At 37.8% G+C, this 27133-nt stretch overlaps 1 protein-coding gene across 1 annotated transcript in view; it reads right to left on the reverse strand.

Annotated features, from left to right (window-relative positions):
- The window catches only part of NUP62CL (nucleoporin 62 C-terminal like), an 86596-nt gene that overhangs the window by 41732 nt on the left and 17731 nt on the right, over positions 1-27133 (reverse strand). The window contains exons 2-3 of the mRNA XM_055437637.2: positions 2252-2355; positions 619-717 (exon numbers count right to left, since the gene is read on the reverse strand). Of these exons, the coding sequence (XP_055293612.2) occupies positions 619-717; positions 2252-2309 (157 nt within the window). The 5' untranslated portion in view covers positions 2310-2355. The remainder of the gene's footprint in view (positions 1-618; positions 718-2251; positions 2356-27133) is intronic.

Below are 27133 nucleotides of genomic sequence, written 5' to 3' on the forward strand. Positions count from 1 at the left end.
GGTAGGCTGCAGTCCATGGGGTCGCTAAGGGTCGGACACGACTGAGTGACTTCACTTTCACTTTTCACTTTCACACATTGGAGAAGGAAATGGCAACCCACTCCAGTGTTCTTGCCTGGAGAATCCCAGGGACGGGGAGCCTGGTGGGCTTCTGTCTATGGGGTCACACAGAGTCGGACATGACTGAAGTGACTTAGCAGCAGCAGTACCTAAATGGCAGAAATAAATTTAGGATACATCTACAGAAACTCCTGTAATCAACTTTAGGAAAGGATCAACACAGGTCAAATCTTAGATTAATTTTTAGAGACTAAAACTAGGAATCCCAATATATTGGGTCACTTTAAACAGTATGATCAATAATAAAAATGTTTAAGCTTCAAAGTTGACAAGAATTTGATAGCAGCTCTGATTATAGTCATCTGAAAGAAGTAATATCATTGGTATCAACTATCTCCTTCCACTCTTCGACAATTCTCAACATTGATGTACCTTTTGGATACTCTGATGAGATGGTCAAAACCAACTGAATCCTAGAAACTAAGGAATACAACCTACTTACTGTTCTTACATTTCCAATGAGCATCCAAATACATCCCAATAATTGTAAAATCTTACTAGATGCAACAACAGCTGCTCCATATGCTCCAGAGAAACTTAATCCAAATCCCAAAGGTGTACCACCAAACATTCCAGCTGAAGTTACTGGGGCACCAACTGCAAAGAATAACATAATATTACCTATTACCCTTTTAATCAAAAATAGTGAATGAAGAATTTATATAGAGTCTTTTTCATTTGAGGAGTCCTTTAGTAACTTTGGCTAAATTTCAAAAAACTATAGTCAAACCATTTATATGAAAAGTGCAGAAAGGCATAGATAGAGACAAAAAATAGATCAGTAGTTGTCTTGGGCTGAGAGATCTTACTGGGATGATACAAATGTTCTAAAACTAGATTATCATGATAGTTACACAATTCAGTAAATTTTTATTAAAAATCACTGAAATACACACTTAAAATAATTTTATGACATGTAGACTATATCTCATTAAAGTTAATTTTATAAAATACTGTGGTCAGGATTTCTTTTCATTTTGTAGGCAAGGACATCAAGGACAGGAAAGAAAAAAAAACCTATCAAAGATCAGAAGTCAAAGACTTTGAAAATGGAATTTGTTCAAGAATTCTAACTCCCAACCTCAGATAGGGTAATATTCACAACATCTATTATGCTTGAGAAAGATATTATATATCAAGAGGTTTTCAGAATCTCAGTCATGTCTCAATATTAAAATCATCCCTACTTGGAAGAAAATATAACTCAAGTGGTAACCTGCAATTTGAACCAATGTTCACCTATGCCAACTGCACAAGATAATGGGGATGGCAAGCCACCATTTTTCATGCTGAACTAGCTATTAGCAATTCCTGGCAAGTTTTTTTACCAGAAATGGTGACAATTTTGCTATAATAGAGCTTTGGGAGGACCATATTACTGCTAGGATTTTAATAACAAAATCTAATGGTTAATATCATGGCACTGTGTAGATACCTCCAAAGTACCAGCAGTTTATGTGGAACTGTAAAACATAATTACCTAAGATATATACAGAATTCAATATTCTCAACATTTGTTACTACTCTACTAATGGAAGATGTGTAGCAAAGAAGTTGGAGTTATGAGATAATTAATGTCCCAGTTCTCAGCTCAAAGCATCCAGGTGTTCATCTTTAAGAAGAGAGAACAGGAGACATCCCACACTGTCATAAAAGTACAAAACTACAGCTGGTCCTTTTGTCATGTAACACTTCTTATAGGTAAAATGTAAGGATCACAAACCTGGTCTATATAGAAGAATAAAATACAGCAAGGCTCCAACATTTGTTTCCCATTTTATCTTATTCACAAGGATAATAAGACTTCTTCCCTTCAGACATACTTGGCAAAACTCCCACTCTTCCTATTCCCATTAGCTTCAAGAAGTTGTTTCAAAACATTACAATGTTAATGAATTATATGCTTAAAGTCATCACGTTAAGCTGTAATAATCATGTTAATATAAAATTCACAGCAGAAGCCATGACAATTAGGTTCTTAAGCAAAGCTACTACTGATATCAGCAATTACAGATGGGATCGAGCATAATGATAACTTATGAGATGCCAGAGATCCATAGCTTATACTGGCAAATTGAGTTAAATGGCCTAATGTGAAACAATTGTATTTTCTTTGCCACCAGTAACTTACACGAGGGCCCAGTAGCAGCAGTGCAGGTGGAAGAATTTGAAAATGAGGTAAATAACATGGCGCTTGAACTAGCAGCGGCAGCAAGAGTAGATGCTGGAGTAACCCTAAATTAAAGTAACAAGCGAAAGAAAAAGTCAAAATCATTTTTAACAAGTAAACACCATTATAACAAACTTTACTTATATAGAGAAATAACAACAAAGCAAGGAAAATGTATGACAAAGTAAAATCCTGATTTAAAAAATAGTTCATCAGTATTGCTTAGTATGAGCTTCCCAGGTGACTCAGTGGTAAAGAATCCGTCTGCCAGTGCAGAAGATGTGAGTTCAATCTCTGGGTCAGGAAGATCCCCGGAAGAAGGAAATTGCAACCCACTCCAGTATTCTTGCCTAGAGAATCCCACTGAAAGAAGCCTAGTGGCTTACAGTCCACGTGTGTGCTCAGTCACTCAGTTGTGTTCAACTCTTTGCAACCCCATGGATTGTAGCCCACCAGGCTCCTCTGTCCATGGGATTTCCCAGGCAAGAATACTTGGGCTTGGTGGCTCAGATGGTAAAAAATCTGCCTCCAATGCACGAGACTTGGGTTGGATCCTTGGGTTGGGAAGTGCGCCCTGGAGAAGGAAATGGCAACCCATTCAGTATTCTTGTTTAGAAAACCCCATGGACAGAGAAGTATGGTGGGCTACAGTCCATGGGGTCACAAAGAGTCGGACACAACTGAGCGACTAACACTTTCACTTTCACTTTCAAACACAGAAGGTTACGTATTGTATGATCCTATTTATATGAAATGTCCAGAAAAGTCAAATCCATAGACAGAAAGTATAATAGTGGTTAGTTACCAGGAGCTGGGAGGAGAGGGTAATGAGGAGTGACTGCTAACGGTTACAGAGTTTCTTCTTGGGGTGATGAGAATGTTCTTGAATTACATAGTAGTGATAGTTACACACTCTGTGAATACATTTTTAAAAAAACACTGAATTGTACATTTCAAAAGGGTGAATTTTAAAACATATGAATGATACCTTAATTATCTCATTATTTTAAAAATACATGATCATCTCAATAGAAGCAGAAAAAGCATTTGAGAAAATTCAACACTTTTTCATGATGAAAACACTCAACAAACTAGAAAAAGAAGGGAACTTCTTACACGGGATTAAGGGTATTTATGAAAAACTTACAGTTAACATCATTCTTAATAGTGAAAGACTGAATACTTTTCCACTGCCACCAAAAACAAAACAGGATGTCTGCTCTTACCACTTCAACAATACATAGGAAGTTTTTGCCACAACAATTAAGCAAGAAAAAAATTAAAGGCAACCAGATTGCAAAGAACAAATAAAATGATCTCTATTAACAGATGATATGATCATGAATACATAACAACCTAAGGAATCCATAAAAAAATCTATTAGAACAATAAGTTCTGCAAAGTTGCAGGATACAAGATCAATATAAAAATAAATTACAATTCTACATATTATCAATGAACAATCCAAAAATGAAATTAAGAATATTTCATTTATGATTATTCAAAATGAATAATAATTATGAACAACCCTAACAAAAGAAGTGCAAGCCTTGTATCCAGAAAAACTTTAAATATTACTGAAAGAAAGACATCCTAAATAAATTGAAAGATGTCATGTGCATGGATCAGAAAATTTTATATTGTTAAGATGGTGTCATAGACAGAAAAATGGTGCCCCAAAGATGGTCACATCCTAATACCCAGAGACTGTGAACACATTACCTTATTTGACAAAAGAGATTTTATAGATGAGGTAATGGTTAAATTGGTTAAGTAACTTGATATAGGGAGTTTATCCTGGATTATCCAGGTAAGCAAAACTAAGGACATGAATCCTTAAATGTAGAGATCCTTTCCAGGCGGTGGTCAGAAGAAGATGGTGACTAAACAAGAATGGTCAGAAAGATTCAAAGTTGTTGGTACAAATGGCCACCTAACACTTGATTAATGTCATCAGTCATTAGGGACTTGCAAATCAAAACCACAGTGAGATACTATGTCATAGCAACTAGAATGGCTAAGGGTTTTCCTCATGGCTCAGCTGGTAAAGAATCTGCCTGCAGTGCAGGAGACCTGAGTTCAATACCTGGGTTGGGAAGATCCCCTGGAGAAGGGAAAGGCTACCCACTCCAGTATTCTGGCCTAGAGAATTCCATGAACTGTATAGTCCATGGGGTTGCAAAGAGTCAGACACACTGAGCAATTTTCACATCAAAAAATCAAAAAGAATGGCTAAAGTAAAAAAGAGATAATATCAAGTGTTGACAAGGATATGGAGAAATTAGAAACCTCATGCAATGTTGATAGGAATGTAAAACAGTAATCTCTTCAATAAAACTGTGTGGCACTTTCTCAAAGTGTTCAACATAAAGTTACCATATGACCCAGTAATTCCACTCCTAGGTACACAACAAAAGATATGATAATATAGATCCACACTGAAATATGTATACGAATGTTCACAGCAGCATTATTCATATCAAAAGATGAAAGAAATCAATCCAAATGAATATCAACTGATGAGATAATGAATAAAATGTGGTATATTAATACAATGGAATTTTATCTGGCCATAAAAAGGAAAAGAATTGAGCCTTGAAAACATGCTAAGAGGCTAATCACAAAATACCATATATTGCATGATTCTATTTATATGAAATGTCCAGAACAGAGCAGTCTATAGAGACAGAAAGCAGATTTGTGGTTGCCAGAACTGGGGTGAAGAAAGAATGGGCAGTGACTGCTAATATGCATGGTGTTTCTTCGGTGAATGATGAAAATGTTGTAAAATGGAATTCAGTAATGATTGCATAACTCTGTGAATATCCTAAAAACCAATTAACTGTGCACTCTAAATGGGTAAATTATGTGGTATGTGAATTATACAATAAGTCTGTGAGAAAAAATAATAAATAGAAGTCTGGAATAAAGTTTCAGAAAACATTACTTGGCCGCTTGCTTGAAAATTTAAAATAAAAACTATAAAAGAAATAAAGTTTGAGAAATCAAGTACATAAAGACACAAATAAGATTAACTGGTTAACAGAAAACAGTTTATCTTTTCATCCTCACTATAGATCACTGCACAGGGCACATGATACTAAGTGCTCAATAAATATCTGTGCTGAATTGAACCAACTGTTTCCAGACTCCAATACATAATTACAGATATTCTTCTTCCTTTTCAAAGGGAAAAAAAGTGCTTAATAAGTAACTGCCTTTGAATCTATTGCTGCCTACATCCAACTGTTAAACAATTCATGACAATAAATAAGACCCTGCTATCCAAAACATGTAGGGCCACTGGGGGTTTGGGGACAAGGAGGAGATGCTGGGAAGGAATTGGGAACATTACCACCTACTCCAACTATCATGGGGAATTTCCCTGGTGGCCCAGTGACTAAGACTCTGAGTCCCCAATGTGAGGGGCCTGGGTTTGAACTCTGGTCAGGAAACTAGATCCCACATGCAGCAACTAAGATCCTGGGTGCCACAACTAAGACCCAGTGCAGCCAAATAAATAGATTAATTTAAAAAACTGAAGCCTATTATACAGAGTGAAGTAAGTCAGAAAGAAAAACACCAGTACAGTCTATTAACACATATATATGGAATTTAGAAAGATGGTAATGATGACCCTATATGCAAGACACCAAAAGAGACACAGATTAAAGAACATACTTTTGGACTCTGTGGGAGAAGGCAAGGGTGGGATGATTTGAGAGAATAGCATTGAAACATGTATATTACCATATGTGAAAGAGATTACAAGTCCAAGTTCGATACATGAAACAGGGCACTCAAAGCTGGTGCACTGGGACAACCCTATTGGATGGGATGTGGAGGGAGGTGGGAGGGGGATTCAAGATGGGGGACACATGTACACCCATGGCTGATTAATGTCAATGTATGGCAAAAACCACTACAATATTATAAAGTAATTAGCCTCGAATTAAAATAAATAAATTGATTTTAAAAAACAAATGGAGAGATATTCTATGTTCTGTATAGGAAAAATCAATATTGTGACAATGACTATACTACCAAAGGCAATCTACATATTCAATGCTATCCCTATCAAATTACCAATGGCATTTTTCACAGAATTAGAACAAAAAATTTCACAATTCACATGGAAACACAAAAGACCCCGAATAGCCAAAGCAGTCTTGAGAAAGAAGAATAGAGCTGGAGGAATCAACCTTCTTGACTTCAGATTATACTACAAAGCTACCATCATCAAGACAGTATGGTACTGGCACAAAAACAGAAACACAGACCAATGGAACAAAATAGAAAGCCCAGAAATAAACCCATGCACCTATAGGTACCTTATTCTTGACAAAGCAGGCAAGAATATACAACAGGGCAAAGACAGCCTCTTCAATAAATGGTGCTGGGAAAAGTGGACAGCTACACGTAAAAGAATGAAATTAGAACACTTCCTAACACCATACACAAAGATAAACTCAAAATGGATTAAAAACCTAAATGTAAGACCAGAAACTATAAACAACTCTTAGAGGAAAACACAGGCAGAGCACTTGACAACATAAATCAAAGCAAGATCCTCTACTGACCCACCTCCTAAAGTAATGGAAATAAAAACAAAAGCAAACAAGTAGGACCTGATTAAACTTAAAAGCTTTTGCACAGCAAAGGAAACTATAAGCAAGGTGAAAAGACAACCCTCAGAATGGGAGAAAAAAATAGCAAATGAAACAACTGACAAAGGATTCATTTCCAAAATATACAAGCAGCTCATACAACTCAATGCCAGAAAAACAACCCAACCAAACAGTGGGGAAAAGACCTAAACAGACATTTCTCCAAAGAAGACATACAGATGGCTAACAAACACATGAAAAGATGCTCAACATCGCTCATGATTAAAGAAATGCAAATCAAAACCACAATGAGATATCACCTCACACAGGTCCGAATGGCCATCATCAAAAAGTCTACAAACAATAAATGCTGGAGAGGGTGTGGAGAAAAGGGAACGCTCTTGCACTGTTGGTGGGAATTGGTGGGAATGTAAATTGATACAGCCACTATGGAAGATGGTATGGAGATTCCTTCAAAAACAAGGAATAAAACCACCACATGACCAGCATTCCCACTCCTAGGCATATATCCTGAGGAAACCAGGGTTAAAAAACACACATGTACCCCACTGCTCATTGCAGCACTATTTACAATAGCTAGAACATGGAAGCAACCTAGATGTCCATCGACAGATGAATAGATAAAGAAGCTGTGGTACATATACACGATGGGATATTACTCAGCCATAAAAAGGAACACATTTGAGTCAGCTCTGATGAGGTGGATGAACCTAGAGCCTATTATACAGAGTAAAGTGAGACAGAAAGAGAAAGAGAAACATCATATTCTAATACACCTATACGGAATCTAGAAAAATGGTACAGAAGAATTTATTTACAGGGCAGCAATGGAGAAACAGACATAGAGAATAGACTTACGGACATGGGGAGAGGGGAGGAGAGGGTGAGATGTATGGAAAGAGTAACATGGAAACTTACATTACCATCTGTAAAATAGACAGACAACAGGAATCTGCTGTATGGCTCAGGAAACTCAAACGGGGCTCTGTATCAACCTAGAGCAGTGGGATGGGGAGGGAGACGGGAGGGAGGTTCAAAAGGGAGGGGATATATATATATATACCCATGTCTGAGTCATGTTGAGGTTTGAAAGAAAACAGCAAAATTTATAAAGCAATTATTTTTCAATTAAAAAAAATTGACAGGTGCTATGCTATCTAGCTGCCATTTAATGTGTCAGAGAACTGCTTTATTTTTAAAAATTATTTATTTATGGGTGTGCTCAGTCTTTGTTGCTCTGCCTGGGCTTTCTGGGCTTTCTCCTGTTGCAAGGACGGGGCTACTCTTCATTGCAATGTGCCAGCTTCTCATTGCAGTGGTTTCCCTTGTTTTTGGAGCATGGCTCTTAGAGAACATGGGATTTAGTAGATGTGTCACATAGGCCCAGTAGTTGCAGTTCCCCAGCTCTAGAGTGGGGGCTCGGTAGTTGTGGCCTACAGGCTTAGTTTCTCCCTAGCATGTGGGATCTTCCTGGAACAGGGGTCAAAACCATGTCTCCTGCATTGGCAGGCAGATTCTTAACCGCTAGACCACCAAGGAAGTCCGGAGAACTATTAATTTTTGTCCTTTTTCTATTTATAATAATTGCACAAAAACTAAACAGGCAACACGGTTTTCACACAACCTACAGTAATAATAGGGGCTTTTAGGCTGGGTGAAGTGAATTGAAGTGAAAGTCGCTCAGTCGTGTCTGACTCTTAGAGCCACAAGGGAAGCCCAAGAATACTGGAGTGGGTAGCCTATCTCTTCTCCAGCGGATCTTCCCCACCCAGGAATCAAACCTGGGTTTTGTGGCTCAGCTGGTATAGAATCTGTCTGCAATGTGGGAGACCTGGATTCAATCCCTGGGTTTGGAAGATCCCCTACAGAAGGGAAAGGCTACCCACTCCTGTATTCTGGCTTAGAGAATTCCATGGACTGTATAGTCCATGGGGGTCACAAAGAATCGGACACCACTGAGCGACTTTCACTTAGGCTGGGTGCCAGCATCCATACTAATGCTATAACAAGCAGAGCCCTATCACCCCAGGCAACAGCATCTACTCCTTTTGTTTTTGGTCCTGTTAGCTCTGTTCAGTGTGCAACTGCAACAGGCTTCTTATTCACATTGGTGGAAGTGCACTGCAGACTGGTTGCACCAGTTTCAATATAGTCTTGATGAGGAATGCAGCATTTGTAGGATTACTCTTCACTCCTGTTACATGATTATTTAGTGGGACAACTGCTACATAATCAATTGCTTTTTTCAACCATAGCAGACAGTCCACTGGTAGGGTTTGAACTGTGCTCTCTAATGGAGAAGCACAATATTGTATAATGGAGAAGAAGATTGATTTCGAAGAAGACTGATTGACTCACCCGAATATGACTTCCTTCTCTTGTTGGAGATTAGTAGTATTGAAGGATGTGATAGAAATTAAATCTAAACTACTACTTCTGATTTTTCAGTTTTAGGTTTAGAACCAAGGAATGTTTGAGGGGGAAAGTTACAACCTTCTGAGAATGAGTAGTCTAGACAAATTGGCCTCTAGTAATAATAGAGTTACACTGAAGTGTTTTGTTCAACTTGCTTAATGCTTGTATTAACCAAGTATATATATTTTCACAATCTGTTGCTATGTTCAGTTTTCCTTTTTAAAAATAAAACTTCAGAAATGAAATTTATCAGGAGGTACAATAGAACAGGAAAGAACATTTTTTGCAGTAGAAGAAAATTTTAGAGAATATTAAAATAATAAAATAAAGTGAGTTATATGGCATAGTTGGGAAATGGTGAAATATTTAGGCTAGTAGAGACATCTTATTTGCATGGGTTATAGTTTCTAAATAAGTAGGATTCAGTAAAATACATTTAACCTAAGGGAAATTAATGAGAAGACATTTAGGATCTTGCTAAAGCAAAATGCAATTAATAAAGAGTACTGGTTTATAAGCCATATAAGCATGGTTTTATTGTAGATGCCTTAGAACTGAGTGAGATATTTAAGCATTTTACTTTATGGTATATTTTATTAAATTATAAATTCATAGTCATAATTTCAGAGCTTTTAGAAACAACCAAAAAGGTAAATTATTTTTACAATTATAGATAATAGAGAAATAGCTTATTTATACTTTGTAATAGTGGTAATTGAACCAAATTTAATTGGTTTGGCATTGTAGGACACATTAAAATCATTATGATGCTAGAATAGTTGGTCACTACCTTGGGGGGGCATTATTTTAATTTTGCAGAAATGAATTTTTGATACAAATAATATACATCTGTTATCAAAAAATAGCTACAAAATAAATGTTTGGATCTTGGCTCTGATTTTTACTAGTTCTCTAACCTTGGAAAAGTTACTTTAATCTCTTAATATTTGGTTTGCTCATCAATAAGTGCTCAACATTTTACCTTGTAAGGTTGTTGTGAGGATTGGGTAAGTTAAGTGAATATAAATAAAGTAAATGCTTAGAACCCTGTCTGACATGCATGTAATAGGTACTCAATAAATATTAGCTATGTTTGTTATTTTTATGAAAGTATACATTTCCCTGCAGTATTAAATATGTTGGCTATTATCCCTTTTGTTTGTTTGTATTTTAAGCTTTGGTAGTTTAACACTGAAAATAGTTTCATGGCATTTTCATCTACATTTTCTTTAATTATTAGTAACACTGACTTCTCTTCAAATTATTGATTAATTGTACTTGTGTTCTTTTGGTATATGTTTGTGTGGGGAGGAGAGTGGGAATTGAATTAATTCCCTTTTCCCTTTTTGTATCTTTCGTTGCTCAGTTTTCTTTCTTTTTTCTTTTTTGGCCATACTGCGTGGCCTGTGGGATTTTAATTCCCTGACCCAAGACTGAACCTGAGCCCTTGAACCTGAGCAGTGACAGCATGGAGTCCTAAGTATTCAACCACCAGGGATTTCCCTGCTCAGTTTTCTAATATAGTGTTTATCTTTTTTCTTGTTTATATGCAGTTGCAATATCTTAACTCTGATATTTGTATAAGAAGTATTTTCATACCTGTGATTTCTGTTGGTGACAAAAATCACAGGTTCTGCTAACTTTTGTGATTTGTTTCCTACCTTTATAATTAAGGGAAATGCTCAATTTCTGCTAGACATTAGTGAAGATAGATGTAACTCCCCTCCCCAAAAAAGTATTTTCCCCCATTTGTTTGTTTTATTTTTCTTAGAATTTTATGGATATTAAAAGATTTTAAATTTTTAAATTGCAGTTGTATGAAAAATACAGAGTTCCCACCCACATCCCCTTTGTCCATTTTCTTCTGGTGGTAACATATTGAAAACTATAGCACAGTATCACAACCAGAATGTTGATATTGGTAGTCAAGATACAGAATAGTTCTTCTCACTACTAGGATTCCCCATTTTACCCTTTGATAGCAACACCTACTTTTCTACTGCTCCCATACTCTTTAATCCTGACAGCCATTAATCTGTTCTCCATTACTATAATTTTGTCATTGCAAAAATGTTGTATGGGACTTCTGTGGTGGTGCAGTGGATAAGAATCCACCTGCCAATGCAGGGGACACAGGTTCGATCCCTGGTCCAGAAGATTCCACATGTCGCAGAGCAACTAAGCCTGTGTGCACCACAACTACTGAGCCCACATGCCCTAAATACTGAAGCCTATGTGCCTAGAGCCTGTGCTCTGCAACAAGAGAAGCCACCTCAGTGAGAAGCCTGCACGCCACAACAGAGAGTAGCCCCCCCTCACCACAACTAGAGAAAGCCCACACACAGCAATGAAGACCCAGTGCAACCAAAAATAATAAAAAAATTTTAAAATGTTGTATGAATGGAATCACATGGCATATAATCTTTTAGGAATGGCTTTTTTCACTCAGTATACTTTTCTTTAGATCATCCAGATTGTTACACATGTGTTTTTTGTTTTATTGCTTCATGGTGTTCCATGGTATGGATGGACCTCAGTTTGTGTAACTATTTGTCATTCAAATAATTTTTCCTCTATAGGTCAGATGCCGTTTTTCTCTTGCTGTTTTCAATATTTCTTCTTTGTCTTTAATTTTCAGAAATTTAATTATTATTAAGTGTCTTGGTGTGGATTCCTATCATTCTGTCATCAAGTTCACTAATCTAGGATATCCCTTCTAGTCAACTACTGAGTCCTTTTGCTTAGCTTTAACTTTGGATTTTGGTTATTGGTTATCTGGTTATCTCAATTTCCACTTGGCTCTTTTTTCTGTCTTCTGTTTCTCTGTAGAGATTTTTATTTCTTCTTTTTTTTTGCTAAGGCTATTTTTTCTTGTGTTTTAAGTGTGTTCGTAATTTCTTTTTGATGCATTTTTATCACGGATGCTTTAACATTTGTCATCTTGGTATTGTCTTTTAAAATTCCATCTGAGATCTTTCTGGTTCTTGGTAGGATGAGTGATTTTTAACTGAAACCTGAACATATTATGTTATGAGACTAAATCAGATCGAAGATTTTTGCTTTAGCTGGGTTTATTTGCCACGAGAAAGAAGGGTTTTGCTGTGTTACTGTAAGGACTTTGTTTTCCCCAGTTCGTCTCCATTGCTACCCAAGGCAAAGGTCTGCTAGTTCCTGCTTCTGATGTGGTTTCCCCTGACACTGTGAGGACATGGTTCATTAACTGCTGGCAGAGATGACATCCTGGCTCCCTACTTGACCTCCTCTGATACTATCCTGGCTGGGATGTTGAGACACCTCACTGTAGCTTCACAGTGGCGGAAGTTTAGGCTCCTCACTTGCTGTTCTCTGGGATAGGTAGGTTGTGGGGCCACACTTTTTTTCTGTGGTGTTTGGTTACTGAAGAGTGGTTATTGTCTAAAAGTTTTCTGTCTTATTATTGGTCTGTCTCTTTCTTTGTCTTTTGTCTAAAGAGCAGACTTTTGTTGGGTTTTGTTTTTCTATACCCGTTGTTGTTTCTTGCTGGCCAGCCTATTCAACTCCATGCCTGGGAAGTATGAGACAGAAAGAAAACCTATGGAATTCATTACCACAATGTTTCTTGGGTCTCAAGATCCCTAGCTGATTTGCCTTCTTCTCTCCACCTTTCAGGGTTTTCTTGTTTGTTTTGTATATGATGTCCAGGGGTTTTAGCAGTGTGTAGGAGGAAGAATAGGGAAAAGTACATTTTCCTGGAAATGGAAATCCTTAAGATTTAAATTTTCATGTTTTCAAATCTCTCATTCTTCTGAATTTCTCTCTCTGGACTTCTTTGTATAGACATTTTTCATCTTAAGATTTAATCCTTTTTGTTCTTTTATGGTTTATATTTTTAGGAATTTCCTGCCTTCCTATTGATTACTTCAACATTTTTAGGAATCTGATTTTTTTGATCAGTGAAACCATTATTTCATTAAATAGCCATTCTTTCCCTAATGATTTGAGATGCTGCCTTCCTCATACACCAAATTATTATATATGGTTAGTTCTGCTTCTGGGCATCCTATTTTGTTCTATTGATCTGTTCTTTCTTGTTCTAGTATTACCACTTTGTTATTATAGCAAGTGCCACTATCTTGTAAGGTATGGCCACCTTCCCCTATTCTGTTAAAAAAAAAAATCATGCTTACTTTCTGTGGTCAACAATTTATTAAGATAGTTGATATTTTCCTGTGTTCATAAATATGAAGACATTAAGGCTGGTTTTGTTATCTTTACAGCACTAGATGGAGAAAATTGTGATATTGAACTCTTCCTCTTGTCCAGTGGAGGCGATTTTCATCCCCTCTCCCAGAGGATGTTTGTCATTATCTGGAGACAATTTTTTAAAATAATATTATTTATTTCTTTATTTTTGGCCACGTCGAGTCTTAGTTGGGGCCCTGGGGCTTCTCTCTTGTTATGGCACAGGAGCTTAGCTGCCACGCTGCATATGGTATCTCAGTACCATGACCAGGGATCAAACTCTCGTCCTCTGCATTGGAAGGTGGATTCTTAACCAGTGGACCACTGAGGAGGTCTCTCTGGAAACATTTTTGGTTTTCCAAACTGTGTAAGTGTTCCTGCATCTAGTGGGTAAAGCCCAGGGATGCTGCTAAATACTTCACAGTGCACATAAAGGAAATTTTTACTGTTCTCGACACACACTTTTGACACCAAATATGTGGGGGTTCTTCCCATACCAACTATTTCTCCCAACTCTCCAGACACCAGCTGGGTGTTCTACAGTTCAGTTATGATGCTCACCACCTCAAAGAACTCTGGAAAACACTTGACTTAGAATTTCTGGTTCATTATAAATGCTGCAGTTTAGGAACAGCCAAATAGAGAGATGCTGTAAGGCTCAGCATGGGGGAGCAGCATAGATCTTTCATGTCCTCTCCAGGCACCAACACCCTCCTAGCACTGACACCAACCCAGAAGCTCTCCAAACCCCTTCCTTTAGGGTTTTGATGGAGGTTCCATTATGTTGGCATGAATGATTAAATCTTTTGCCTCTGATGATTAAACTCAGTCTCCAGTTCCTCTCCTCTTCAGGGAGGTCAGAGGGTTAGGCTAAAAGTTCCAACCCTCTAATCACCTTGGAAGGAAAGTTATGACCAACCTAGATAGCATATTAAAAAGCAGAGACATTACTTTGCCAACCAAGGTCCATCTAGTCAAGGCTATGGTTTTTCCCGTGGTCATGTATGGATGTGAGAGTTGGACTGTGAAGAAAGCTGATGGCCGAAGAATTGATGCTTTTGAACTGTGGTGCTGGAGAGGACTCTTGAGAGTCCCTTGGACTGCAAGGAAATCCAACCAGTCCATTCTAAAGGAGGTCAATCCTGGGTGTTCATTGGAAGGACTGATGCTAAAGCTGAAACTCCAATACTTTGGCCACCTCATGCGACAAGTTGACTCACTGGAAAAAACTCTGATGCTGGGAGGGATTGGGGGCGGGAGGAGATGGGGACGACAGAGAATGAGATGGCTGGATGACATCACCGACTCGATGGACATGAGTTTGAGTGAGCTCTGGGAGTTGGTGATGGACAGGGAGGCCTTGGTGTGCTGTGATTCATGGGGTCGCAAAGACTCGGACACGACTGAGGGATTGAACTGAACTGAACTGAATCACTTTGTTGGTTCCTCTGGTAACCAGCCTCTAAGCCTGAGGGGCTTTCTAAAGTTCACCTCATTAACATAAATCAGTTGTGGTTGAAACCTTTATTGCTCTTGGAGCTGTTTCTGGAACTGAGAAGAAAACCCAAATAAGCTTCTGTCTTTCTCCTTACTTAGGAAGTTACAAGGTAGTTAGGATCTTTGTCCCAGAAAGGGGACAAGACCAAATATACATGCCTTATATCTTACCATGGGACAGCCCTCTGCGATAAAGAATTATCGGGTCCAGTGTCACCAGTGCCATGTTGAAAAACTCTGCTCTAGTCCTATGATTAGGAAAATGAGACTTTGTTTTTTAAAAGAGCTATTGGGTTTGCATTATTTATTTTGTAACTGGCCTGTATTACTGAAACCTCTTCAATAAAGAGTAAGGCTTTAGTTTGAAAGCAAGTCATATTAAATGGCATTTGTTTCCTTAGTTACCTCTGGGTATGTGATTTAAGGTCAGGCTCCTGAAATTATGCCAGTATCTGAGACACATGATCAAGATTTTAAAATATGGGCATAAATCAAGTGTAAATTTAATTAGTGCTAGTGAAGAGGTTTCAGTAATGCAGCCAGTTACAAAATAAATAATGCAAAAAACAATAGCTTTCCCATGTTTCAGTTCAGTTCAGTCGCTCAGTCGTGTCCGACTCTTTGTTTCAGTTCAGTTCAGTTCAGTTCAGTCGCTCAGTCGTGTCCAACTCTTTGCAACCCCATGAATCACAGCACGCCAGGCCTCCCTGTCCATCACCAACTCTCAGAGTTCACTCAGACTCATGTCCATCAAGTCGGTGATGCCATCCAGCCATCTCATTGTCTGTCGTCCCCTTCTCCTCCTGCCCCCAATCCCTCCCAGCATCAGAGTCTTTTCCAGTGAGTCAACTCTGTGCATGAGGTGGCCAAAGTATTGGAGTTTCAGCTTTAGCATCAGTCCTTCCAATGAACACCCAGGACTGATCTCCTTTAGAATGGACTGGCTGGATCTCCTTGCAGTCGACTCTTTGCTTAAACAGTAGTAATTGGGAAATAAAATGGAGGAAGTTCCCATTAACAATTTCAACCAAAAGTATGAAGTACCTAAGAGTGAATTTTAAAAATATGCATAACCTATATAAAGATAACCGTAAAATTTACTAAGGCATATAAGAGAAGACATGAATAAATGAAGAATACACAGACTCAATAGTATAAGAATGTCATTTAGCACCAAATTAATTGATGCATTTAATATGATTCTTATAAAACCACAGTGGGAATCTTTGTGGGAAGGAAAAGAAGGAGGGTCTCGACAAGATTCTGAAGTTTAAATGGAGGGGATAAATGCATGAGATTAGTTATCTCTTGTTTTTTAAGGAAAGTAATGATAACTTGCTTGTAGAAAAACATGAAAATATATTGTAAGTTTATTATCTGACTGTAAATTTAAAATATTTAATACAAAAATAAATGATTTCTAGTGCTTCAATAATTGGAAATCTCTTGTAGAACAAGGATAGAAAAATCAGTGAAAAATTTTAAAGTACAGAATCAAACCTGAGTTTATGAAGATTACATTTCCATTCTGGAGAGAGAGGATGGAATAGTGAATAAATGAATTGCAGTAGCAGGCTAGCCAGGTGATTTGGGGGAAGCGGGTTATGTTTTGCCTAAAGAGATTAACTGAAAGAAATACTAGGTGAGTTAAAGCTAGAAAATGAAACCATAAATACTTAAATTGCATAAATATGAATATGAAAATATATAAATAATAATTGTTGGGTTGGAGAGAGGACTGTTTATTGAAGTATAATTTTACAATACATAATATAGTCAGTCAAATGGTTCAAAAATAAGACTATAAACATAGTATAAATAAGTATACTGTCCCCCATCTACCTTGTATTACTCTCTCCCCACTCTCCCCGTCTATTCAGCTAACCACTGTAATTATATATATCCTTCCAAAGTTTCTTTATGGCTTTGCTAATAAAAATATATATTCTTAGCCCTCTGCTTGTTTTAAAAATATAGGTAATAGTATATTCTACACACTGTACCTTGCTTTTTAAACTTAAAGCTTTATACAATTATTTTAAACATTTTGTAACTCTTTTCACATCAGTAAGTATATGGAGAGCTTCCTCAGAATTTTTATAGCATCATACATTGTCTGCATGTGCTACAGTTTATCTAGCCCCTTGCTGGTGTGTTTGGGTTGTTTCCTCTTCTGCTAATATAAACAGTGGTGCAATGGATATAATTTTACATGTCATTTTACAGATGTATATCTTTGTAGATAAATTTTCAAAAGAAGTATTATTGGTTCAAAAGATAGATGCATTTGTACTTTTTTAAAACACTGGCCACTTATTTTCCATAGGGATTATAGCAGTTTGCACTCCCATTAGAAATCACAGAAGTTGCCCCTTTCTTCTCAGTGTCCTCAAACAGTGTATTACTAGCTTTTTCTTAATTTCTTCCCATATATTAGGTAAAATTGTTCTTAAGGTAGATATAATTTGTGATTTTTCTCCTAAAAATGAGGTTGAACATTTCATATGTTTGAAGGAATTTTGAAACATGACATGGAGACATAAACCAGAAAGAAGAAAATGGTGGAAAGATTTGACTACATAAAAAATAGAAACAAAATAAGGAAAGCAAATGACAAACTGGGGTTGGGTAGTACTTGCAACATTTGACTAAATAGCTTTGATATATACTTTTATTAAAAATCAGTAATAAGAAGACATTAATCCAATGAGAAAATGGGAAGATGATATGAATAGGCAATTTTGAATGAAGAAATTAAAGTAACCATTAAACCCATGATAAAAATTTAGTCTCACTGATAGGTATTGAATTAGAAATATTAAAACACCTTTGTGATACTTTGTTACTTCTTTAAAAGTATATATGTTATACACGTGGTGCTTCTCTTAAATGAAACACAGGGATATTCTATGATATACATTTTATTTTATTATATTTTTAAAGCAATGCTACCATTAAAATTTTTTTCTTTTTATTATTTTATTGAAGGATAATTGCTTTATAGAATTTTGTTGTTTTCTTTCAAACCTCAACATGACTCAGACATGGGTATATATATATCCCCTCCCTTTTGAACCTCCCTCCCGTCTCCCTCCCCATCCCACTGCTCTAGGTTGATACAGAGCCCCGTTTGAGTTTCCTGAGCCATACAGCAGATTCCTGTTGTCTGTCTATTTTACAGATGGTAATGTAAGTTTCCATGTTACTCTTTCCATACATCTCACCCTCTCCTCCCCTCTCCCCATGTCCGTAAGTCTATTCTCTATGTCTGTTTCTCCATTGCTGCCCTGTAAATAAATTCTTCTGTACCATTTTTCTAGATTCCGTATAGGTGTATTAGAATATGATGTTTCTCTTTCTCTTTCTGTCTCACTTTACTCTGTATAATAGGCTCTAGGTTCATCCACCTCATCAGAGCTGACTCAAATGTGTTCCTTTTTATGGCTGAGTAATATCCCATCGTGTATATGTACCACAGCTTCTTTATCTATTCATCTGTCGATGGACATCTAGGTTGCTTCCATGTTCTAGCTATTATAAATAGTGCTGCAATGAGCAGTGGGGTACGTGTGTGTTTTTTAACCCTGGTTTCCTCAGGATATATGCCTAGGAGTGGGAATGCTGGTCATGTGGTGGTTTTATTCCTTGTTTTTGAAGGAATCTCCATACCATCTTCCATAGTGGCTGTATCAATTTACATTCCCACCAATTCCCACCAACAGTGCAAGAGCGTTCCCTTTTCTCCACACCCTCTCCAGCATTTATTGTTTGTAGACTTTTTGATGATGGCCATTCGGACCTGTGTGAGGTGATATCTCATTGTGGTTTTGATTTGCATTTCTTTAATCATGAGCGATGTTGAGCATCTTTTCATGTGTTTGTTAGCCATCTGTATGTCTTCTTTGGAGAAATGTCTGTTTAGGTCTTTTCCCCACTGTTTGGTTGGGTTGGTTGTTTTTCTGGCATTGAGTTGTATGAGCTGCTTGTATATTTTGGAAATGAATCCTTTGTCAGTTGTTTCATTTGCTATTTTTTTCTCCCATTCTGAGGGTTGTCTTTTCACCTTGCTTATAGTTTCCTTTGCTGTGCAAAAGCTTTTAAGTTTAATCAGGTCCTACTTGTTTGCTTTTGTTTTTATTTCCATTACTTTAGGAGGTGGGTCAGTAGAGGATCTTGCTTTGATTTATGTTGTCGAGTGCTCTGCCTGTGTTTTCCTCTAAGAGTTGTTTATAGTTTCTGGTCTTACATTTAGGTTTTTAATCCATTTTGAGTTTATCTTTGTGTATGGTGTTAGGAAGTGTTCTAATTTCATTCTTTTACGTGTAGCTGTCCACTTTTCCCAGCACCATTTATTGAAGAGGCTGTCTTTGCCCTGTTGTATATTCTTGCCTGCTTTGTCAAGAATAAGGTACCTATAGGTGCATGGGTTTATTTCTGGGCTTTCTATTTTGTTCCATTGGTCTGTGTTTCTGTTTTTGTGCCAGTACCATACTGTCTTGATGATGGTAGCTTTGTAGTATAATCTGAAGTCAAGAAGGTTGATTCCTCCAGCTCTATTCTTCTTTCTCAAGACTGCTTTGGCTATTCGGGGTCTTTTGTGTTTCCATGTGAATTGTGAAATTTTTTGTTCTAATTCTGTGAAAAATGCCATTGGTAATTTGATAGGGATAGCATTGAATATGTAGATTGCCTTTGGTAGTATAGTCATTGTCACAATATTGATTTTTCCTACACAGGAACATGGAATATCTCTCCATCTGTTTATGTTGTCTTTGATTTCTTCCATTAGTGTCTTATAATTTTCTGTGTATAGATCTTTTGTCTCCTTAGGTAAGTTTATTCTTATTTAATTCTTTTTGTTGCAATGGTGAATGGGATTGATTCCTTAATTTCTCTTTCTGATTTTTAATTGTTTGTATACAGTAATTTCTGCATATTGCTTTTGTATCCTGCAACTTTGGTAAATTCACTGATTAGCTCTAGTCATTTTCTGATGCTGTCTTTAGGATTTTCTAGGTATAGTACCATGTCATCTGCAAACAGTGAGAGTTTTACTTCTTCTTTTCCAATCTGGATTCCTTTTATTTCTTTTTCTTCTCTGATTGCTGTAGCTAGGACTTCCAGAACTATGCTGAATAATAGTGGCGAAAGTGGATATCCTTGTCTTGTTCCTGATCTTAGGGGAATGCTTTCAGTTTTTCACCATTGGGAATAATGTTTGCTGTAGGCATATCATATATACCCTTTACTGTGTTGAAGTAGGTTCCTTCTATGCCCATTTTTTGAAGAGTTTTAATCATAAATAGGTGCTGAATTTTGTCAAAGGCTTTTTCTGCATCTATTGAGATGATCATATGATTTTTATCTTTCAATTTGTTGATTGATTTGCATATATTGAAGAATCTTTGCAGACCTGGAATAAACCCAACTTGATCATGGTGTATGAGCTTTTTGACGTGTAACTGAATCCTGTTTGCTAAAATTTTGTTGACAATTTTTGCATCTATGGTCATCAGTGATATTGGCCTGTAGTTTTTTTTTGTGTGTGTTGTCTTTGTCTGGTTTTGGTATCAGGGTGATGGTGGCCTCGTAGAATGAGATTGGAAACGTTCCTTCCTCTGCAATTTTATGAAAGAGGTTTAGAAGGATAGGCATTAGCTCTTCTCTAAATGTTTGATAGAATTCTCCTGTGAAGCCACCTGGTCCTGGGCTTTTGTTTTTGGGGAGATTTTTGATCACAGCTTCAATTTCAGTGCTGGTAATTGGGTTGTTCATAATTTCTATTTCTTCCTGGTTCAGTCTTGGAAAATTGAACTTTTCGAAGCATCTGTCCATTCTTCCAGGTTATCCATTTTATTGTCATATAGTTGTTCAAAATAGTCTCTTATAATCCTTTGCATTTCTGCATTGTCTGGTGTAACCTCTCCTTTTTCGTTTCTAATTTTGTTGATTTGATTCTTCTCTCTTTTTCCCTAATGAGTCTGACTAAAGGCTTGTCAATTTTATCTTCTCATAGAACCAGCTTTAGTTTTATTAATCTTTAATATTGTTTCTTTCATTTCTTTTTCATTTATTTCTGCTTGGATCTTTCTTTCTTTCCTTCTACTAATTTTGGGGGTTTTTTTTTGTCCTTCTTTTTCCAGTTGTTTTAGGTGTAAAGTTAGCTTGTCTATTTCGGAGAAGGCAATGGCAAGCCACTCCAGTACTCTTGCCTAGAAAATCCCATGGATGGAGGAGCCTGGTAGGCTGCAGTCCGTGGGGTCGCTAAGGGTCGGACACGACTGAGCAACTTCACTTTCACTTTCACACACTGGAGAAGGAAATGGCAACCCACTCCAGTGTTCTTGCCTGGAGAATCCCAGGGACGGGGGAGCCTGGTGGGCTTCCGTCTATGGGGTCACACAGAGTCGGACACGACTGAAGTGACTTAGCAGCAGCAGCAGCAGCAGCTTGTCTATTTGATGTTTCCTTGTTTCCTGAGGTAGGATTGTATTGCTATAAACTTCCCTCTTAAAACTGCTTGCGCTACATCCCGTAGGTTTTGAGTTGTCGTGTTTTCACTGACATTTGTTTCTAGAAATTTTTTTATTTCCCTTTTAACTTCTTCAGTAACCTGTTGGTTATTTAGAAACGTGTTGTTTAATCTCCATGTGTTTGTGTTTCTCACACCTTTTTCCTTGTAATTGATATCTAGTCTCATAGCGTTGTGGTTGGAGAAGATGCTTAATATGATTTCCATTTTCTTAAATTTACTGAGGTTTGATTTGTGATCCAAGATGTGGTTTATTCTGGAGAATGTTCCATGTGCACTTGAGAAGAAGGTGTATTCTTCTGCATTTGGATGGAATGTCCTAAAGATATCAATGAGATCCACTTCATCTAATGTATCATTTAAGACTTGTGTTTCCCTATTAATTTTCTGTTTTGATGATCTGTCCATTGGTGTGAGTGGGGTGTAATGTTAAAGTCTCCTACTATTATTGTGTTACTGTCAATTTCTCCTTTTATGTCTGTTAGTGTTTTTGTTATGTATTGAGGTGCTCCTATGTTGGGTGGATAGACATTTACAATTGTTATGTCTTCCTCTTGGATTGATCCCTTGATCATTATGTAGTATCCTTCCACATCTCTTGTAATCTTTATTTTAAGGTCTATTTTGTCTGATATGAGGATTGCTACTCCAGCTTGATTTTGCTTCCCATTTGCATGGAATATATTTTTCCATCCTCTCACTTTCAGTTTGTATGTGTCTTGAGATCTGAAGTGGGTTTCTTGTAGACAGCATATATATGGGTCTTGTTTTTGTACCCAGCCAGCCAGTCTGTGTCTTTTAGTTGGAGCAATTAATCTGTTTACATTTAAAGTAATTATTGATATATACATTCCTATTGCCATTTTCTTAATTGTTTGGGGTTGATTTTGTAGATCTTTTTTCTTCTCTTGTATTTCTTGACTATATAAGCCCCTTTAACATTTGTTGTAAAACTGGTTTGGTGGTACTGAATTCTCTTACCTTTTGCTTGTCTGAAAAGCTTTCTATTTCTCCATCAATTTTGAATGAGATCCTTCCAGGATACAGTAATCTTGGTTGTAGATTTTTCCCTTTCAGTATTTTAAATATATCCTGTCATTCCCTTCTGGCGTGCAAAGTTTCTGCTGAAAGATCTGCTGTTAAGTGTATGGGGTTTCCCTTATATGTTACTTGTTCCTTCTCCCTTGCTGCTTTTAATTCTCTATCTTTGTGTTTAGTCTTTGTTAGTTTGATTAATATGTGTCTTGGCATGTTTCTCCTTGGGTTTATCCTGTATGGGACTCTTTGTGCCTCTTGGACTTGTTTGACTATTTCCTTTTCCATGCTGGGGAAATTTTCAACTATAATCTCTTCAAAAAATTTCTCATACCCTTTCTTTTTCTCTTCTTCTTCTAGCACCCCTATAATTCGAATATTGGTATGTTTGATATTGTCCCAGAGGTCTCTGAGACTATTCTCTGTTCTTTTCATTCTATTTTATTCTGCTCTTCAGAAGTTATTTCCACCACTTTATCTTCCAGCTCACTGATTCATTCTTCTGCTTCAGATATTCTGCTATTGATTCCTTCTAGAGTATTTTAAATTTCAGTAGTTGTGTTGTTTGTCTCTGCAGGTTTATTCCTTAATTCTCCTAGGTTGTTGTTAATTGATTCTCGCATTTTCTCCATTTTGCATTCAAGGTTTTTATCATCTTTACTATCATTATTCTGAATTCTCTTTCAGGTAGTTTGCCTATTTCCTCTTCATTTACTTGGACTTCTGTGTTTCTAGTTTGTTCCTTCATTTGTGTAGTATTCCTCTGTCTTTTCATTATTTTTTTTAACTTATAGTATTTGAGGTCTTCTTTTCCCAGATTTCAAGGTTGAATTCTTTCTTCCTTTTGGTTTCTGCCCTCCTACGTTTGGTCCAGTGGTTTGTGTAAGCTGAGTTTTTGTTTGTTCGTTTGTTTTTCCTCTGATGGGCAATGCTGGGTCAGGTGGTAATCCTGTCTGCTGATGATTGGGTTTGTATTTTTGTTTTGTTTGTTGTTTAGATGAGGCGTCCTGCACAGAGTGCTATTGGTGGTTGGGTGATGCCAGGTCTTGTATTCCAGCGGTTTCCTCTGTGTGAGTTCTCACTATTTGATACCCTCCTAGGGTTAGTTCTCTGTAGTCTAGGGTCTTGGCATCAGTTCTCCCACTCCAAAGGCTCAGGGCTTGATCTTGTCAGGAACGAAGATTCCACATGTGGTTTGTTATGGCATTAAGTGAGATTAAAACAAATTTCCAAAAATGAGAAACCAAAGATGAACCCCAGACAAATGGCACTTACGAAATCAGGTAAATAACAATTAAAATAATGGAACATACACATATACATATACACCCATGAGCAAAGTCAAAAGAGACCAAAAAAATAAAGTACAATATATTGACATGGCGAACAAAGGAAATCAAAAATTATATTTACCAGTTAAGAACAAGACTAACTAAAGCACAACCTGGAAAACAAAACTAAAGCAAGGTGCCAACTTGGGAATAAAGCAATGAAAATAAAACTAACAAATATGTTGAGACTAAAGGAAAGAAAGAAAAGAAAGAAAGAATAGATATGTAAAGTTAAATAGTGGTAGATAAAGAAGATTTATATATAGTAAAGATTAATTGCAAGGGGAAAAGAACAGTAGGAAAAGCAAACAAGGGAATAAATGCAGAAGAAATAATAGGTATTAAAAATTAAAATTATAAAAGAGAGGGAAAAAAAAAAGTCTCCAGAACTGCAAAAGATAGAGGAAGAAGTTTATAACAACAATAAAAAATGTGACTGAGAAAAAAAACAGAAAAAAAAGAAAGCTCAAAAGCTTAATTAGATTTCATACAGCCAATAAAATTGACAACTACAATGGGGCAGGGAGATGGGGAGGAAAAAAATCCAAAGGAATCTATAAAACAAGTCAAAACATAAGAATAATAAATGTTTTTCTTTAGCCTTTGCTGTCAGAGTCCTTTCCCTCGCTGGGAGTCACAGTACACTTCACCTCCCTAGGATGCCCTCTAACACTGTGCTGATCTCTGGACCTTCTGTAGGGGGAGCTCAGATTCTGTTCTGGTCCTACTCCTCTGCGTTCTTACCTTCAATGTCCACAGCTATCAGAACTAGTGTGTTTTCTTTTGTGGGAGCTCTCAATGACATTTTATATATTCCATTGACACAGAGTCTGCCTAGTTGATCATGTAGATTTAATCTGCAGCTTATACAGCAAGAACACACAGAAGAACTGTATAAAAAAGATCTTCATGACCCAGATAATCACGATGGTGTGATCACTCACCTAGAGCCAGACATCCTGGAATGTGAAGTCAAGTGGGCCTTAGGAAGCCATCACTATGAACAAAGCTAGTGGAGGTGATGGAGTTCCAGTTGAGCTATTTCAAATCCTAAAAGATGATGCTGTGAAAGTGCTACACTCAATATGCCAGCAAATTTGGAAAATTCAGCAGTGACCACAGGACCGGAAAAGGTCAGTTTTCATTCCAATCCCAAAGAAAGACAATGCCAAAGAATAATCAAATTACTGCACAATTGCACTCATCTCATACGCTCGTAAAGTGATGCTTAAAATTCTCCAAGCCAGGCTTCAGCAATATGTGAACTCTGAACTTCCAGATATTCAAGGTGGTTTTAGAAATGGCAGAGGAACCAGACATCAAATTGTCATCTAATCTCTGCTGGATTAGAGAAAAAGCAAGAGAATTTCAGAAAAACATCTACTTCTGCTTCATTGAGTACGCTAAAGCCTTTGACTTTGTAGTGAAAGTGAAGTCGCTCAGTCGTGTCCGACTCTTTGCGACCCTGTGGACTGTAGGCCACCAGGCTCCTCCATCCATGGGATTTCCCAGGCAAGAATATTGGAGTGGGTTGCCATTTCCTTCTCCAGGGGATCTTCCCAACCCAGGGATCAAACCCGGGTCTCCCACATTGCAGGCAGACGCTTTAACCTCTGAGCCACCAGGGAAGCCCCACAACAAACTGCAGAAAATTCTTCAAGAGATGGGAATACCAGACCACCTGACCTGCCTCCTGAGAAATCTGTATACAGGTCAGGAAGCAACAGTTAGAACTGGACATGGAACAACACACTGGTTCCAAATAGGAAAAGGAGTACGTCAAGGATGCATATTGTCACCCTGCTTATTTAACTTATATGCAGAGTACATCATGAGAAATGCTGGGCTGGAGGAAGCACAAGCTGGAATCAAGATTGCTAGGAGAAATATCAATAACCTCAGATATGCAGATGACACCACCCTTATGGCAGAAAGTGAAGAACTAAAGAGTCTCTTGATGAAAGTGAAAGAGGAGAGGAAAAAGTCGGCTTAAACCTCAACATTCATCCGGTCCCATCACTTCATGGGAAACAGATGGGGAAACAGTGGCTGACTTTATTTTTCTGGGCTCTAAAAACACTGCAGATAGTGACTGCAGCCAAGAAATTAAAAGACACTTACTCCTTGGAAGGAAAGTTATGACCAACCTAGACAGTGTATTAAAAAGCAGAGACATTATTTTGTCAACAAAGGTCTGTCTAGTCAAGGCTATGGTTTTTCCAGTGGTCATGAATGGATGTGAGAGTTGGACTATAAAGAAAGCTGAGTGCCAAAGAATTGATGCTTTTGAACTCTGTTGTTGAAGAAGACTCTTGAGAGTCCCTTGGACTGCAAGGAGATCCAACCAGTCCATCCTAAAGGAGATCAGTCTTCGGTGTTCATTGGAAGGACTGATGTTGAAGCTGAAACTCCAATACTTTGGCCACCTGATGTGAAGAGCTGAGTTATTTGAAAAGACCCTGATGCTGGGAAAGATTGAGGGCAGGAGGAGAAGGGGACGACAGAGGACAAGATGGCTGGATGGCATCACCGACTCAATGGACATGGGTTTGGGTGGACTCTGGGAGTTGGTGATGGACAGGGAGGCCTGGCGTGCTGCGGTTTGTGGTGTCGCATAGACTCAGACACGACTGAGCGACTGAAGTGAACTGATACAGCTGGTGGGAGGGTGTTGGGTCTTCTTCCTTAGTCACACTGACCCTGGGTTTCAATTGTGGTTTTATTTCCACCTCTGTATGTGGGTCATCCACTGGTGTTTGCTCCTGAGGCTGTCCTGGAGAACTTTGGTTTGCCCCTGTGCAGGCCAGGTGTGGAGGTGGTACAGTTGCTTGGGTCGCAGGGGTTCTGGCAGCACCAGGTCCTCAGGGGAGTTGATGGCTAGGGCAGTAGGAAATATAGTGCTCTAGAAGGGTATGGCAACCAGTATTGGCCAATACACTATTCTTACCTGGAGAATCTCCCTCCCTGAGAGAGAAGCCTGCCAGGCCACAATCTACAGGGTCGCAAAGAGTTGGACACTACTGAAGCAACCCTACATGCACAGGCGCAAGACTTTTTGCCTGTGGCAGCTCTGTCCCAGTGACAGCTGAGCATGAAGGTGGAGAAGTTTCTTGCCTTGCAGGGACCCTTGCGTGGACTCTGGCGGCGCCAAGTGTTCAGGGACACGGACTGCCTCCACCCCAGG

This window comes from Moschus berezovskii, chromosome X, assembly GCF_049115385.1.
Source record: "Moschus berezovskii isolate FMDL1 chromosome X, NW_MosBer_1.0, whole genome shotgun sequence".
Taxonomy (NCBI): Eukaryota; Metazoa; Chordata; class Mammalia; order Artiodactyla; family Moschidae; genus Moschus; species Moschus berezovskii.